Genomic DNA, 15,653 nt, shown 5'->3' with positions numbered 1-15,653 from the left:
TGACGTCACACAACCAATCACGTGTCTAAATTGCTGTTTGTTCCTTCTCGCTGACATATATAGCTGTAGTCACGTGGTAAAACAATGAGCTGCAAGTACCTACGACCGGCTACCACCAGGTGAACGAACTGAAGATAAATATTACGTCAAAGTCATTTAAAACGTTTTTGTGCGATTGTTGAGTAAACATCGATCGTTGGTAGAAAATTTTGTTTACTGTAATTTTTGAAATCTTTCCAGTTTATTTTATGATGTCACTGGCAGAACTCAGCGAAACTTCTGCAATAACCTGTTAGTTTGCAGGCAACCCTTTACTATGCATCACTCAAATACACAACTTGAGCAAAGAAACCCTTTGGCTCCTTAATTTAACCCTAAAAATGAAAGACACCTACATGCAGTCATGCAAGTTATTGGAAAGTTATAGATTTGTTGCTTGGTGGTCGTTCTTATAAGGCTGACACTGAAAAACAATTTCGAAAAGGAACGATCTATTTTACGGTTTGTGAAGAAATAAAACTTAAAAATAGAAAAAAGTTCTAAAGCTGCCGTAAAACCAAATCGTTTCCATAACAACGACGTTTGTGCTACAGTTTGTCACGTGTTGCATAACTCAGAACTAAAATAAGAAATAGATAACCAAGACAGTTACCATAAAAAGCAAATTGTATTCACTAAAAAACAGAAAACACGGAGTCCATGTTTGTGGATTTCAAAGCCATTTAACACCATTTATGTGCGCAGCGCAATGTAAGTAAACAAGTTTAAAGATAGCTTTTATAGACTTGTTTAGCATTTCGATAACTTTTTGGTTTCATCGTGAACTTGGGACTTGCCCGATATTTTGGAAAACAGGAAACAAGACTTCAAAGCAAATTCGTTTTTCGAGGAAATGAAATCCAAGAAAGCCGCAAAAGCACCGCATCATTGTATGACCAGAGTAAGGCAACGCAAAATACTGTCAGATCGGTTAATAGGCATCGATGGTGGAGTTAAGTACAAGTTAACATGAGTCATCACACAATAAATAAATTACTACTGATAGCTTCACCTATATTGAAAAGTATCACCGACTTTCAACCTTTGTCGCGGTTTTAATCTAGCGATTATGTTGACGCTAATCGCTTCCATACACTTCCGAAATAAGACAATTAAAATCCCGATGAAACAGCGTTAATTTGGAAAAACAAGTCACCGACCGGACACACACAAAGACCAAAAACAACACGTTATGACGTCATAATCATTGACAGTTTGACGATGTGGTACAACAAACTATAAAATGGAATCTGTCACAAACGTGTATGCAGTACACAAAAACAAGAAAAATTACGAAAAAGCATAAGATTTCGTGAAATAACGCGCAAACAATCTACACATACTCCATTTTGTCTTTCGTCACGTATCCGTTGGCCGACGGCTTATAGCTGGGTGTATAACGCGGCGCGTAATCTTTGGTTTCGTCTCTTGGACCGGGCATGCAGCCGCAAGCAATGGCGGCGAAAATGGAGAAAAACGAGCTGACGTAGCCTAGGTAAACAGCCGCCCCTATCTCGTAGCGGAATATGTTATCCTGGTTCTCCCACGAGAAATATTCCCGCACCACGAGGCCAGTGTACCATGCCATTGAGCCCAGAGTGAAAACACCTGAAACAGGAAAGCAAACCTAGTCATTATTCAACTCGCAAAAGGTGGTTGAAATGTGCAAAATATTTTCCGACAATCGTGGCGCTTTTTCTATCATGAAATATTTTAACAGCATAAAAGTGATCTATTCAACAATACCTGATGGCAACCTTTCAGAAACCTTTACACAAATGCATTATTTAGCAATAAATAGGCCAGCGATAAGCAATGGTTAAACTTCCAAAAGGCTATAGCGCCTGTTGAATTTTACGGTATTGATATAAATTACTGCTGTAAAACAAAGGTTATGCAGTTTATAGTTGCTAAAAAGGTCGTAATGCAATGAAAGCGTCGTTTTCCAGTAAAGTGTTGGTATATTACTAGTTAATGATTTCTATTCCCAAGCGATGCAGCCGCGCCATTTACAAGACACTGCGTTATTAAATATGGGAGTGGCCCACCTGCGCAAGCATGCAGACAGCAACTGACAAACATCAATTTTCTTTTCTTGTTGGGGGCATCGTCGAGCAGACGCGAACACTGCAGACCGACCAGGGTGAGAAAACAGGCGCCGGTTGAGAAAATAATGGAAATGCACATCAGGGCTCGTATTATGATGAGATATGCTGCGAAACAATAATTGATTGTTTTTGTTTTGAAAAAGACTGATATCATAACTTTGGTTATACCAGAGCTTTTTTTAATACAAGTTACTTTAAAACTGATACTAATAAATTTAATAAAAATTTACTTTTATATTATGAAGTAAAACAATAACTAATAAAAATGTTTGTTTGAAGTCAATGAAATATTTAAAAAACAGTTATTGAAGATATACAACATGTGTAGCAAACAAAAAAAATATTTCGATATGTGATATACGCTGTAAAGAAATAAAAAATTTTAAACTCCATCCAACAATCCATCTCTCTATATTTTTTGTGTAGGCCTACCATCGTCCTCCAGCATGGAGGCCTGCTCTTCACAGTAATACTGCCCACCCTGATACTGCATGCATTCACCCCACAAACTTCGCCACAGCCATATCGGGCCGGCTATGCCGCCAGACTCGGGGCCACTGACCGCCCATTGGTTCCAAAATGTGGCCGTAACACAAGCCGCTGTCGCCATAAGCCCCAGCACGAACGCCGATATTTGACAATACATTTTGGATCCAGAGAGAACAGTGCAACACAGTTTAAAATTTGCAAAAACTAATTTGAAAAATTTTCCCTCTTTACATGCCAAAAAAACGACGACAGTAACATTCAGGTTTTTAAGCAATACTGAGTGGGACGCGCGTTTCTTTACTGGAGATATGATATCCTTAAATCCAATTAACATCCATTCATTTTACTTTTCGAATATTTCATTTATCAAAAGATTTTAAATTTAGACAAATCGGAAAAGAAGAAATACAAGTTGATTAAATTTTGTTTTAGAACAAAATCAACGCGAATCAAAAATCTCACAAAATGAAAAAAAGTCAAAACATAAAAAGCGGACGAACAGAAAACCCTCATGACAAAGCTCTTAGCTTAAAATAAAACGGCAAACTTTGCACGTGGACTTATAAAGCAACGAAGTGCGCAGGCCATTAAATTAAGTGCACCACAGTAGAATAGGCATAACGTTTACTGGTAAACAAAGGAGCTTCAACAGAATGGCAATTTAAAAGCAGAAACATTTTGAAGTCGCTTGGATACAAAGTGGTTTATGGTTAAAAAAATGTTCTATCGGGATTGTACAGCTGCACGGGTTACATATAAAATTGTATAATGACGCAGTAAGTTACTTCGGCATTTCAACAGCCCTTTTAATTTTTTCCTATTTTATTCCTAAATATAGTTTTTGTCTTACCTATATAAAAATTTCACGAGTTTTTCAACGACGTTCAAATTTGACTTGCGGGTTAATATAACCAACACCGATTTTTCTTCGAATTTATTGGAAGCACGTTAACATAACCACAACGAAGCAAGGATATTAACGTGGGTACCTATAAGTTATACCACTATACACAGGAGATTTACTTTTGCCTGCTATAGTTAACTTTTATGTTTTTTGATAACTTTAAAAATCTGTATTAGTTTTGTAATTCTAAGTGCTAAATAAAGTTTATAGAATTATACCACAATTATATCGAGAGATTATTATCCTATCTACAGAAGGTCGAATCGTAATTACATTGCAGAAAATAGCAGCTAAAGGCCTAAGGTAAACGTTGTTAGTAATACTTTATAATATTAAATCCGTCAGGACGCTCTAATGTTATGATTAATATAGATAACCCAACAAGTCAAGGTTTGTCTGCTTAAGCTTGTAAATGGGTTTGGAAAACAATGATCGTTAAAGTTTATTGCCAAGGGACAAAAATAAGTTTAAATGCTGCTCGTTAAAAGGTTGAACAGGGAATAAACGCAAACGTTCAAACGCATTGATGACAGTCATAACACTTTCATTGCGTAGTTGGCAACGCCTTTTCTTCAATGCGGGCCTCTGTCACGCAATAAACCGCCTTTGATTATGCAGCTTTACCGGGCATAAAACTTACGTGTTATCATAGTGTAAAATGTTTGCAAATAAAACCCACAGTTTTTCAACAACATGAGATTGCGGTTGCTGTTTCAATGCTGATAAGGATGTGATTATGGTAATGTGACCACCGCAGGATGACAAATTGCAGCTTATATAAAAATAAAACAGTGTAGGCTAGTTTAGGACTGTTAAACTGAATTTGAAATACAGTATCACGTAGTTGCAATTATAGAGGTTTAAACAGGAAGGCTCATAAGAAACTGCGTATTTGCGACGTGAAAAACTCGTTTGTGATATTTGTCCGTTTGTGATAAACTTGAAATGAAATTAACACAACAAAACATTTGACGACAGTGAAAAAGGAGTAAATCTAATTGGGATAAATAAAACGAAAACGTAATAATTACTGTATTAGTCTGACTATCAAAACTACAAGTCTTTATTAAATATTACGCAATATTTCCTGATAGCTCACTAAACTACCTAATTTGTACCGTGTCACTTGTTTGACATAAATCATTTACGCCCAGTTGTACATGGTTTTGCGGCTGATCGCCTCTCAGTCCAATTAGAATTAGATGATGACGGCTAAGAAAATGTTAGTCTATATACGACCGCTATGTATAGCCTATACCAGGGCTTCTCAAACTTTTTGGTTTTGCGACCCCATTTTAGAAAAGAAATTTCTATGCGACCCTTTGACAGGTAGCGTACGTTCGTTAATGATGTTAAAACAATAAATGTCCAATTACAAATCACAAAGAGTAAATACTATTGCAGATCAACATGCCAAGTGGTAACACAGAAACACACTCAGAGGTGTAGCTAGAAAATATGTTTGCAAACGTTTCTCAATACTCGATCCTGATATGGAAGTGCCTAAATAAAGGAGACAGATTTTAAGTATCTTTTAAAGGTTTACTATTAAGTATATTAGCTTAAGTGTGAAAACACGAAATATTTAACAAAGCCTTTCAAAAATCCTTTCCAATGTCAAACATTTGTGGGGCGAAGGTGCCTCTTGCCATCAATCGTTGAAAAACATTACGTAAATGCACAGTGCAAACTTCGCCAAAAACATTTTGCTGAAATATTTATTTATGAGATTTCGATGATATAACGACTGAAAGGGAGCGCAGTTCGTAGTCAAAGAACCGTTATTGCGTCACAAGGTAAACAACAAGGACAGGGTGCAGAGAAAAGCGGAGTCTGTGGGTAAACTTTATTTTGAAAGCTTCGGCTATAAGCGATTTTGTTTGCATTTGGATGTGGTTGGTAACAGTAGGCTATGTAAACGAAAGGAAGAATAGCTTTTGAATTTTCATTATGTTAGTAGCCTGTGTATCGTAACCTGCAGAGAAAGGCTAGAGCTGTAGGGCCTATAGTAAGGAATAAAAAGCACTGAAGAGTAGCCCAAGATGCAAAAATTGAAGAATCAGTTGTTACCGTACCATCATCTAGTTGCACACAATCTGATAATGATAACCTAGTATTCATACAGTTACAGGCAGACAGGCCAATTTCAAAAATCACTAACTTATCTGGTAACTTCTCGCTAGGCTACTAAGAAATGATTTCTTAGTACACCAGAACAAGCAAGTTAATGTTTGCGAAAGCTAAAGTAGAAGAAACAAAAATAAAGTTAACTTTCAGAGTGCCAACACTGGGTTAACACAATTTAGCCACCATTATGTTATCAACATACCATACCACCATAAATAAACCAAGAATTGAGGCTTCAATGCATGCCAATATTTGGGTTTTTGCATGCATGCTTTCTCATTGAAAACCGCCCTACTTTCTTAGAGCCTGCCCTACTTAGGAGCTTATGTAGACTACTGAGGTAGGGGAGTCGGCATATGATATCCGACAGTCCGCCCCCAAAAATTGCTTTCACTTTAGCACAGTAGCATGAGATTAGTGACCATGCAATACCGGCTGTTGTTACCATTAAAACCATCATTATCACATTATTTTTTATGTACATTTTACACCTTTGAGGCTTGCTCCATGTCAGAAAAAGAAAATGCTTAAAAACAATTTAGGAACTAGAAAAAGTAGGCAAAGTTTCATGGACTTACAGCGCTGAGGTTTAAAACATGTTTTAAGATGGTAAGTGCAATTGCATGTGCTGTAACATCACAGGTTAGCATGGCCACCAAACCCATGCAACTGTTATCTGAAAACAGTCTGTGAACATGTAGGCTATGTAATTGTTTACATAGTTTGCACGCTTTTCCAGTCTAAACATTTCAAAACCATTTTTTTGAAATAGTGTATTACTACAAAACTAAAGTCCCTTTGCAGCAACAATCTACTTTAGAATTTTAAACTTTGCAGAATGTTGCATTGCTGCTAAGCACAAAGTTCTATATATTACCATATAACTCTGGTGCTGCTATTGCTTGCTTGAAGAATGGCAGATGCTTCTGCCCAACAGAATCGAGCATTTTTGTACACTCAAATGCAAAGAAATCGAGGGCTTAAAGCAGCGAGACAGTTTGCTCTTGAAGAATATGAAGGATCGGACAACAGTGATGATTCATACTCGGATTCAGAGTATACGACATCATCCGGAGATAGTAATCCCTGGGAGGGGGAAGATTTAAACGCTGGAGAATTGCTATATGAAGACGAACCAGAAGTAGACAGTGACAAGGAGGTTCCGAAGTTGAACGAACATCGAGAAGACCCAAGCGATGAGAATGTTAAAACTTATAAAAATGCTAGGCCCAAGCCGCTAACTGCAACCGGAACATCATCCTTAAAGGTTGTTGAAGTTAGAGTGAATGCTGCATTGTCTTACAGTGGTCGTCAAATCTCCCTATCACACAACCTCTTGGCAAGTATGCTTGGAATAGTTATGGTGGACACAAGTGGAAAAGGTAAAAAAAATGAGAAAGTTGTTGTTGACTTGCTAATACCTGGTGGTGTGGCCTTGCGTTCTGGACAGATCAACTTGGGAGATGTCCTAATTGCAATAAATGATGTTTGTGTTACCGCTCGTAACATTGAGAAGTTTTTAAAGTCAATTATTAGACCAATGGTTCTCAAGATAACTCTTCAAACATTTTCGGATAAACCAATGCTTCAAAATAAATTACCATTTCAATCCAAACCACCATCGGTTACTGCAAGAGAGTGTGAAGTTAAAGTCCTCAACCCTCATCCAGGGCGATTGAAACAGTTGTACTCCTTGCCTGGACCTCATGGAGTCTTTTTCCTTACACTAAATTTGCGGTCCGAAACTGCATCTGAAGATGATGATCTGTTGTATTCTTACCCACATTCAGGGCTTCTTCATGAGACCCCTTCCAAGTTATCACAGTTGCGTGGCATTTTTGTCACATTAGCTGATGTTATGAAGCAAATGCAATCTTCTGAAGTACTCAGTACAACGTTAATTATTAATGGCCAACTTGTGCATTGCGCTTACCACCAAGTCAAAACTGAAGTTTTTGTAATATGCGTGCCTGATGTGGCTTATTCTTTACCTCAAGTACATAAAACTGTTTCAGCTGCAGTCCGACTTCTTAACATAATGTACGGGTCATTATTATCAGCATTTCAACCCGAAAACAAACATCGACTTGACCAAATCTTTCAGCACTTGCTCTTGGTTAACTCCTCAGCAGTGGAGGTCACCAAAAAGCTGCCCGCAAGCACATCTTACAAGATACCTTCAGTCAGAAAGCTGAAACTACCAACAGACCTGCAAGGCAATGTTGACGCTGCGCTTGCAGAGTTAGAAGCAAGTGATTTTGATGATGGTACAAAAGCAGTCAACTTTACAAGACGTCTTTACACTGTTCGGGGATCATGCATTTTCTATGATGGCTACCTCCTCGCAAATCACCTCCCAGAGGATGATTTATATGATGTATTCTTGTACTGCTACAATAGTGGTCTTCTGGGCATCAGAGAAAAAGAACGTAGCGGCCTCTTGTTGAACTGGAGGGAAGTGTTTTGCTGGAAAAATCGATTTGAGTCAGCAGAGAAAAATATATACAAGGAGCCAAGTGGGAGATACTTCTGGCTGATAATAGGACTGAAGAGGAGTATTTTATGTGTATTGTTGAAACTGAATGGCAATCTTTTTCCCTCATCGCACACTCCAAGACCTGATTCAAACTATGTGAACTATGCCAAAGCTGCACTGATGAACCTTGATTCATGCAATTTTTATGACTATGTGCAACAGAGGCTTTCCACCATATCTACTCCATATCTCGTACCTGCAGGTGATTATTTATCCAAACAATCATCATTTTTTAAAAGCAACAAGCCACCATCTGGACAAGGTTCTACCCCAGGAAAAGGATTTAAACTGAATTTTAATTCACCCTTAAAGCTCAAAAGTGCTACGTCAGACAGTGACGATGGTCGCAGAGCATCACCTAGCCGCCTCTCTCAATCATCTGCGGGCAAATCACCAGTCGCCTCTAGTGCAGTGGAGGCCCAAACGCCAAAGTCTTCTGTGAAGCGTTTGTTCCGTGAGAAATCATTCAGCTCTCAGGGTTCAAGCGAAAGTATGGGATCAGGAAAAACAACAAAGAGAAAAGGAACCAACCTGGGAATGGAAAATGTTCAAAATGCTTTAACCACAGTTGGTGATGAACATTGTTATACACAATTGACAGCGGGCAATGAAAACAGCCTGTTCTGCTATCTGGATCTAGATCCTTTGCGTGGAGTATTTATCACCCCAACAGAATTTGATTTGAGTGCTGTGGATAGTGAGTCCCATCAGGCCATTGTTACCAGCTTCAAAAAGTACGCCTTGATATTGCATCAGAGAATGTCGAGAAAGAATCCAAATGGCGACTACTGCATTGAAGAAGGGATTTTGTTCAAGTTTCAATCCTCAAAGCATCAACAGAAGAAGAACTCTCCATATTTGCAGTACTGGATTGTAGGTAGAGCAATGAGAAGTCCAGTTGAAAAAGAATTCTATGTTTGCTTTCATAATTCAGCGCCACAGACTATGGTAGAGTTGGCATTTAAAAGTGGTTTTGAGTTTTAACATGTAGTTTAAAATGCATCAAGTCTTTCAGATTGTAATGAGTGGGATTTAACAGTTTCTTTTTGCTTGCATGTTTTCACATTATTTTTTTGTTTTGATATTTTATATGAAAGCATTGTTATTTTGTTAATCATATATTTTTGTACTACAGCCTTATGGCCAAAGCTGCCTTTATGTTGCAACACTTGTTCAAATGTAGTTGTTGTCATATGATGGAGAGTATTACTATGCAGTAAAATCTGTTTGTAGCAAATACACATTCCACGTTGTGGCATCGGATCTGTTATAACTGGCATTTGTAATGATCTAACTTTTAGTAAAACTGTATCTAGCATGAAAATAAAATGCTACAGGACTGTGTGGCAAGCTTATAATACTTTGGTACGTTTCATGATAACGGAGCTTTGAATCTCACGCATGGCTGCACTTGCCGTAAAATTCCATCCGTGTATATAACTTATGAACACGTAGCTAAACATTTCGGCCGACTTAACTGTTTTGCAATTGACTCAATTTAATTGAAAAACCTGCTTTGGTTCAAATCAGCTCTTAGTAATAAAATTCCAGCATAACAGTAAAAATAAATAATTAATCATTCCTGGTTTCGTCCGAACACATTTGTTTAGAAGTTACAGTATGTAACCTAAAGAACCTTGAATAGCAATTTAAATTAAAGTAGTTTATCAACAACGCGAATACGGCGCAGTTAAAAGACGCATATTCTGGAAAAACTGCAAACGCATCCTGTTAACAAAAACGGTATTCTTGGTTTCGGATACTTACTGACTCTGCTTTCGGCCTGGCCAAGGAGGTCAAAACAACATGTAGGTAAAAAGGGTAATACTTCATACCAATTATATAAAGCTTTGACGGTTATAAGAGGAAGTTTTTACCAACGGCAACGTGTATCTGAAATTGTTTGCACTTGGGTAAACTAACTTGCCTGTATTTAGTCAAATTTACCTACATTCAGTTTTGAACCCTCTGCCCAGGCTCAAATGTTGGCCAAGCGTACGTAAAGCTGCATACATGTTGGCAATTTTACGTACGTGTTCATATTTTTAATTTTTCCAACGCGTTTATAATTGTGATTAATTTGTTAATCCTATTTGCTAACGACTTTGTACTAAAGTGGCCGAGTTGGCATCTGGCTTGAAAAAAACTACAACCAATTAAGAAGAGTCACTAGCAGATTACACATAGAAAATTTTTGTCATTTAATAAAAGTAAAATCTGGTTAACTGAATGAGCACAACCGGTTGTAGTCGAAGAGCTTTTGTAATAGATGCCAGGCCGTAGACGTTTACGCAGATTTGCAAATTCATTTGATCAGATGTTTTCCAAATCCCCGAACCGGAATTCATTTTGTTAATTTTTTTTTAATCCTCACCTATTTCACCAAAGAGCCAAAACTCAAACCGGAGTGAAACATTTCTTTGTGCAATGCGCTGACCGCTGACCAATAGCTCGGAGCGACCACCTATTCTTATATGAAATTTCTAAACTAAGCAGTGGCCATTAACTATCAGTACAATTCTTTGATCCAAAACAGCACAACTTTGGGAATATAGTTGAAGAAATTGTAACTAACGGTAAAAAGCAAAAAGATGTAATTTAAACCCATAGCAATGTGTAGCCTACAAACTGCATAAACTGCATAAACTGCATAAGCTTCCTAAACTGGTATAGAGTAACATGGATGCATTTAATCTAAAAGAGTGACTATTTCACCGAAAGTTGGTCACGCAGCCTGTTGAATATGAGCGGTTAGGTTAGAAGAATGGCCATGCATAAAGTTTATATTAGCTTTAATTTATGGTTTTATTGGAGTTAGATTACAAGATAGATTTAGGTTAAGTTTAAGTTACTATGATATAAAATTAAAGTCAGGTTAACCAGAAACTGTGAAAATAGCTTTGAACGGACAATTTTCTTCAGTGAAATAGTAGCAGCTCTGATCTAAACGGAAACAGAAGTACAACCCGTAAAAGAAAAACTTGTAAAATGTAAACCGGATATGAACCTTTTAAAATGCAGATCGACACCTTATGGCGACAAACATGGTTACAACATACCAGCAAAGTATGACTGCGTCATTGCCAATTGCTATACGCAAAATTTTAGAAATTTAGAGAACAGAGAAGATGGCTAAGCCTATACACGTTACAGATTCGTAGTTGTGACAATACAAACCACAACAAAACTTCAACATCATGCGGAGCGATGCCTGACTAATGCCCCTCGCTAAGCAGATTTAGGTTGTCAATAGGGATGGGCCGATACGAATCCAAACCCGAAAAGATTCGCCGAATATCGCCTTTATGGAAGATTCGGGTGAACACGAATACCAACAATGGCGAACCCGAACACAATATTACTTATAAATTTACTGACTTTCGTAAAAAATGATGATCTAGTTTCCCTACAATGCTAAACTAGAGTCAGCAGTACTTACAATGAAGGTCGTTTTCCTAACGATTTTGCTTTTTCGATCGTTTTTTAAACACTATTTTTCGAAAGAAAGCGATTTGTTTATCGATTACGTCATTTTAGAAGCAAGACTTGACAACTTTTGGAGGAAATTTTATTGTTCGGTTCTAATACTGTACGAATAGATTCGGGATTCGTTCGTGTCGACCTTCATGATATTCGGGTTCGCACGAACCCGAATAATCTTCCTCGCGGCACATCCCTAGTTGTCAGTATCGTTTGTATAAAAACATGGATAGCATTATCACTGTGTCGGTGTTTTATTTCACATTCGTGATAATGTCATATGCTTTTAAATAAGAATGTGTCAATTTGAATACGGTATTGAAATTTCGCAATAAACAGTTAGATTGATGTAACGCAATAATTTTTCTGATACCGTAATAATTTTTCTGAAAAACAGAACAACGTATTTTGATGCAACGCGTCTGTCTGTCATGCACTAATTGAAACGGGCTAACATACTTATCGACAAAATAAACAGTAAATGTTAACGCTTGTAATATCTATTGTAAAATTTCCTCCTGTATAGTCTGCCCTTTTCACCTAGGTCGATATAAATCATAAGCTTTACAGTCTGTCTGAACTCTGGACAACAATGACATTCATCAACAAACGTTACGCAAAGCAGTAAAAAACACACTACCCTGTCTAATTCTGAGCATAAAAAAACGAATGCAGGCAAAGTGTGCTTTAGGTTTAAGAAATGTTGTGTGGGCGAAGAAATCACAAGACAAATAATGACATTATAGTAACTTTTAAAACATATTTTGTTTTTCCTGCTCGTTGTTCATGTTCATGTTCATTTACCAGCTCGTTTCCTGTTCGTGAGCAAGTGGTTTTGTTGTGCTGTAACTGCAATGGTTGGTATCGTAGCTTTCGCTCCGCAAAGTTGATGGCGAAAAATAAACAATACAATACAAAGTGTAAGCAAGCATCGATGTTACTATTTCTTGGACGCGATTATTTGCACAAGTGCGCAATGTTATGGTTTGTACTATGCTCTTTCGGAAAAACTGGTATCATTTTAGAAACAAGTATTGCTTTGGCCTGGATAACAGCGTAAGGTCACCCAGCCTGTTAAGCAAATATACACAATTACAAATATAGGCCTACTGGCGACACGGAATTAGACTTTTGTTGTATCAAAAGTCAGGTAACAATATGACGTAATCTTGGCAGCTAACTTACATTCCATTCAATGCTTAAGGTACGTGACAACCTGCTTAATTTAATGGCTATTAAACCATTCTGCAACAGTAAAGATTACTTTTATATATAGATGACAAAACAAGCATCTAAAGTTCTAAACTAAGCTACGTACCGGGTTGGTCGAAGAGCGCGGTGAGGTAATTCTCGCATTGATACTGGCCAGTTGTGTACTGCATGCATTCATTCCAGAGACCATTAAAGCCCCAGATGGAATTAAGTAGCGACGAACTGGCAGCTGCACTTGTAACAGCCCACTGGTTCCAAAAGCAAGTCACAACACAAGCGACAGTGGACAGAAAACCAATGCCAAAGGCAGCAATTTGTGTAAGCATTTTATCAATTAAGCTATACTTATTCTAAGGTGATAACTTCAACCACAGTGTACTACAAGACAGAAAAGTGCAAATTAGAGCAGCAGGTTAAATTAAATTATTGATAGTCGCGAGAATTAAAAAACCCGCCAGCTAGTATGAATGCAGGAAGCAACGTTTATGATGTCACTCGGATATATTTTCTAAAACAGAGAAATAAAATTAAATTAAAACAGCAATGAAAAAGATCAAAATACGCTGCTTAAAGCGATATGATGTTAACTTCAATGGTAGTTTTTTTTTTGAGTTGAATTCTTGTCTTGCTCTTTAGCAGCATTTCTCTATTGCTTTAGTTTATCTTGAGAGAGCTACTGACATGTCTAAATAGTTAATACGAAGAAAACTAACCAACGCTCAGTTGTTGACCTTGAAGGTACATAAACCGATACCCTAACCGTATTACCTGAGTGGTTGTATAAGCAAGGTAACATGCAGTCTGTGTTCAAACAGCTTGTTAAGTACCTTAGTCCTTCGTGTCATGTTTGCTGAATCCAATTTTCCCCCAGCTAACTTTAAAACGCCATGTGCATCCCTTTATAAAGAACACACTTATTTACTTAACGCGGTTCCAGATTTACTTTCGGGCGGATATTGCGTCATGTCTGATAAGAAATATTCCGTGGCGAAGCACTATTCAATCGTAGAATAAAATTTTACCAAAGGGGTTACGTTTAATACAACTGTGATTGAATGATAAAATTCAATAATTTCTAAGAATCCCGACTAACTGATTTTTTTAGAATGAAAACAATGAAAACAGCCTGTTCTACTATCTGGATCTAGAGTCTAGATCTAGACCCTATGCGTGGAGTATTTATCACCCCAACAGAATTTGATTTGAGTGCTCTGGGTAGGGAGACCCATCAGGCCATTGTTACCAGCTTCAAAAAGTATGCCTTGATATTGAATCCGAGAATGTCGAGAAAGAATCCAAATGACGACTACTGCATTAAAGAAGGGATCTGGTATAGTTGGCATTTGTAATGATCTAACTTTTAGCAAAACTGTATACAGCATGAAAATAAACAGATGTTTGTTAACAGATCGTCCTAAAATGCTAGGTATTGGGATGGTTTTGGGGTTTTATAATGTTAGATGTTCAGAATTTGAAACAATTTTGATGAATATTATAATAATGGTCTCATACTCGTAATATATTTTACGAACATCTTTGCAATTTTTCATCTTCCCAGTAATCCCAGATTATCTAGCTGTTTTAGCATAATAATGCGAACCGTCCGAAGATCGAGCAAAGCCTGACTAACGTCCTACGTTTAACCAATTTTAGGTTGTCAGTATCGTTTGTATAAAAAACATGGTTAGCGTTATCACTGTTTTAGTGTCACTGTGTTGGTGTTTTATTTCATTTTTGCGACAATGTCTTTGGTTTCAACTAAGAATGTGTCAATTTGAACGCGTCTGTCTGTCTGTCATGCAATAACTGAAAGGGGCTAACATAATTATCGACAAAATAACAGTAACTGTTAACGCTTGTAAAATCTGTTGTAAAATTTCCTCCTGCATAGTCTGCCCTTTTTACCTAGGTCGATATAAATCATAAGCTCTACAGCAGGGGTCGGGAACCTTTTTGGCGAAAGAGCCATGAAAGCCACATATTGTTAATTTTATTTCCGTTAGAGCCATATAATATTTTTCAACACTTAATGCAACTAACATGTGCATTTTTAAGCAAAACCAACAATTTTAGACAACGGTAAATGTCTGAATTTACTCTTTAATAACATGCTACTTACTGTTAATGCGATTTCTGGTGCTGCATGGTACAGAAATTACAAAACTACAAATAACAGAAAAGTTTTATTCGTAACAATTGTGCTAAGAAATGCCACCTTAGATTTATCTGCGAGCCAGATGCCGTCATCAAAAGAGCCATATCTGGCTCGCGAGCCATAGGTTCCCGACCCCTGCTCTACAGTATGTCTGAACTCTAGACAACAATGCGATTCATCAGTACATGTTATGCAAAGTATTGAAAAAAAAACACTACCCTGCCTAATTCTGAGCATAAAAAACTGAATGCAGGCAAAGTGTGCTTTAGGTTTAAGACATGTTGTATGGATGAAAAAATCACAAGACATGTAATGACATTTTAGTAACTTGTTAAACAAGTGTAAGCAAGCATCGATGTTACTATTTCTTGCACGCGATTATTTGCACAAGTGCGCAATGTATGGTTGGTACTATAGCAATAATGCTCTTTCGGAAAAACTGGTATCACTTCAGAAACAACTATTGCTTTGGCCTGGATAACAGCATAAGATCACCCAGCCTGTTAGGCAAATATACACAATTACAAATATAGGCCTACTAGTGACACGAAATTAGAATTTTGTTGTATCAAAAGTCAGGTAACAATATGACGTAATCTTGGC

The 15,653-nt window shown here is 37.4% G+C and overlaps 2 protein-coding genes across 3 annotated transcripts; one reads left to right on the top strand and one right to left on the bottom strand.

The window, feature by feature from the left end:
* Nucleotides 1-648: 648 nt before the first annotated feature.
* Nucleotides 649-13,289, bottom strand: LOC143448838 (claudin-3-like). 2 transcript variants are annotated; one of them, XM_076948745.1, is made up of 3 exons: nucleotides 13,002-13,289; nucleotides 2,088-2,252; nucleotides 649-1,647 (listed from the first exon to the last, which is right to left on the bottom strand). In XM_076948745.1, the coding sequence occupies exons 1-3, from the start codon at nucleotides 13,219-13,221 to the stop codon at nucleotides 1,373-1,375; spliced, it is 660 nt and encodes a 219-aa protein (XP_076804860.1). In that variant the 5' UTR covers nucleotides 13,222-13,289; the 3' UTR covers nucleotides 649-1,372. The 2 variants fall into 2 exon arrangements, with proteins under 2 accessions (XP_076804860.1, XP_076804859.1); XM_076948744.1 differs by lacking the exon at nucleotides 13,002-13,289 and adding an exon at nucleotides 2,580-3,167.
* LOC143448837 (protein inturned-like) lies at nucleotides 6,142-9,561 on the top strand. Its single transcript, XM_076948743.1, has one exon. It carries the CDS (start codon nucleotides 6,581-6,583, stop codon nucleotides 9,185-9,187), a length of 2,607 nt encoding a protein of 868 aa, XP_076804858.1. The 5' UTR covers nucleotides 6,142-6,580; the 3' UTR covers nucleotides 9,188-9,561.
* Nucleotides 13,290-15,653: the final 2,364 nt, after the last annotated feature.

The sequence above is a fragment of the Clavelina lepadiformis genome, chromosome 3 (assembly GCF_947623445.1).
Source record: "Clavelina lepadiformis chromosome 3, kaClaLepa1.1, whole genome shotgun sequence".
In the NCBI taxonomy this organism is placed as follows: domain Eukaryota; kingdom Metazoa; phylum Chordata; class Ascidiacea; order Aplousobranchia; family Clavelinidae; genus Clavelina; species Clavelina lepadiformis.
This window is presented reverse-complemented; position numbering and strand designations above follow the sequence as displayed.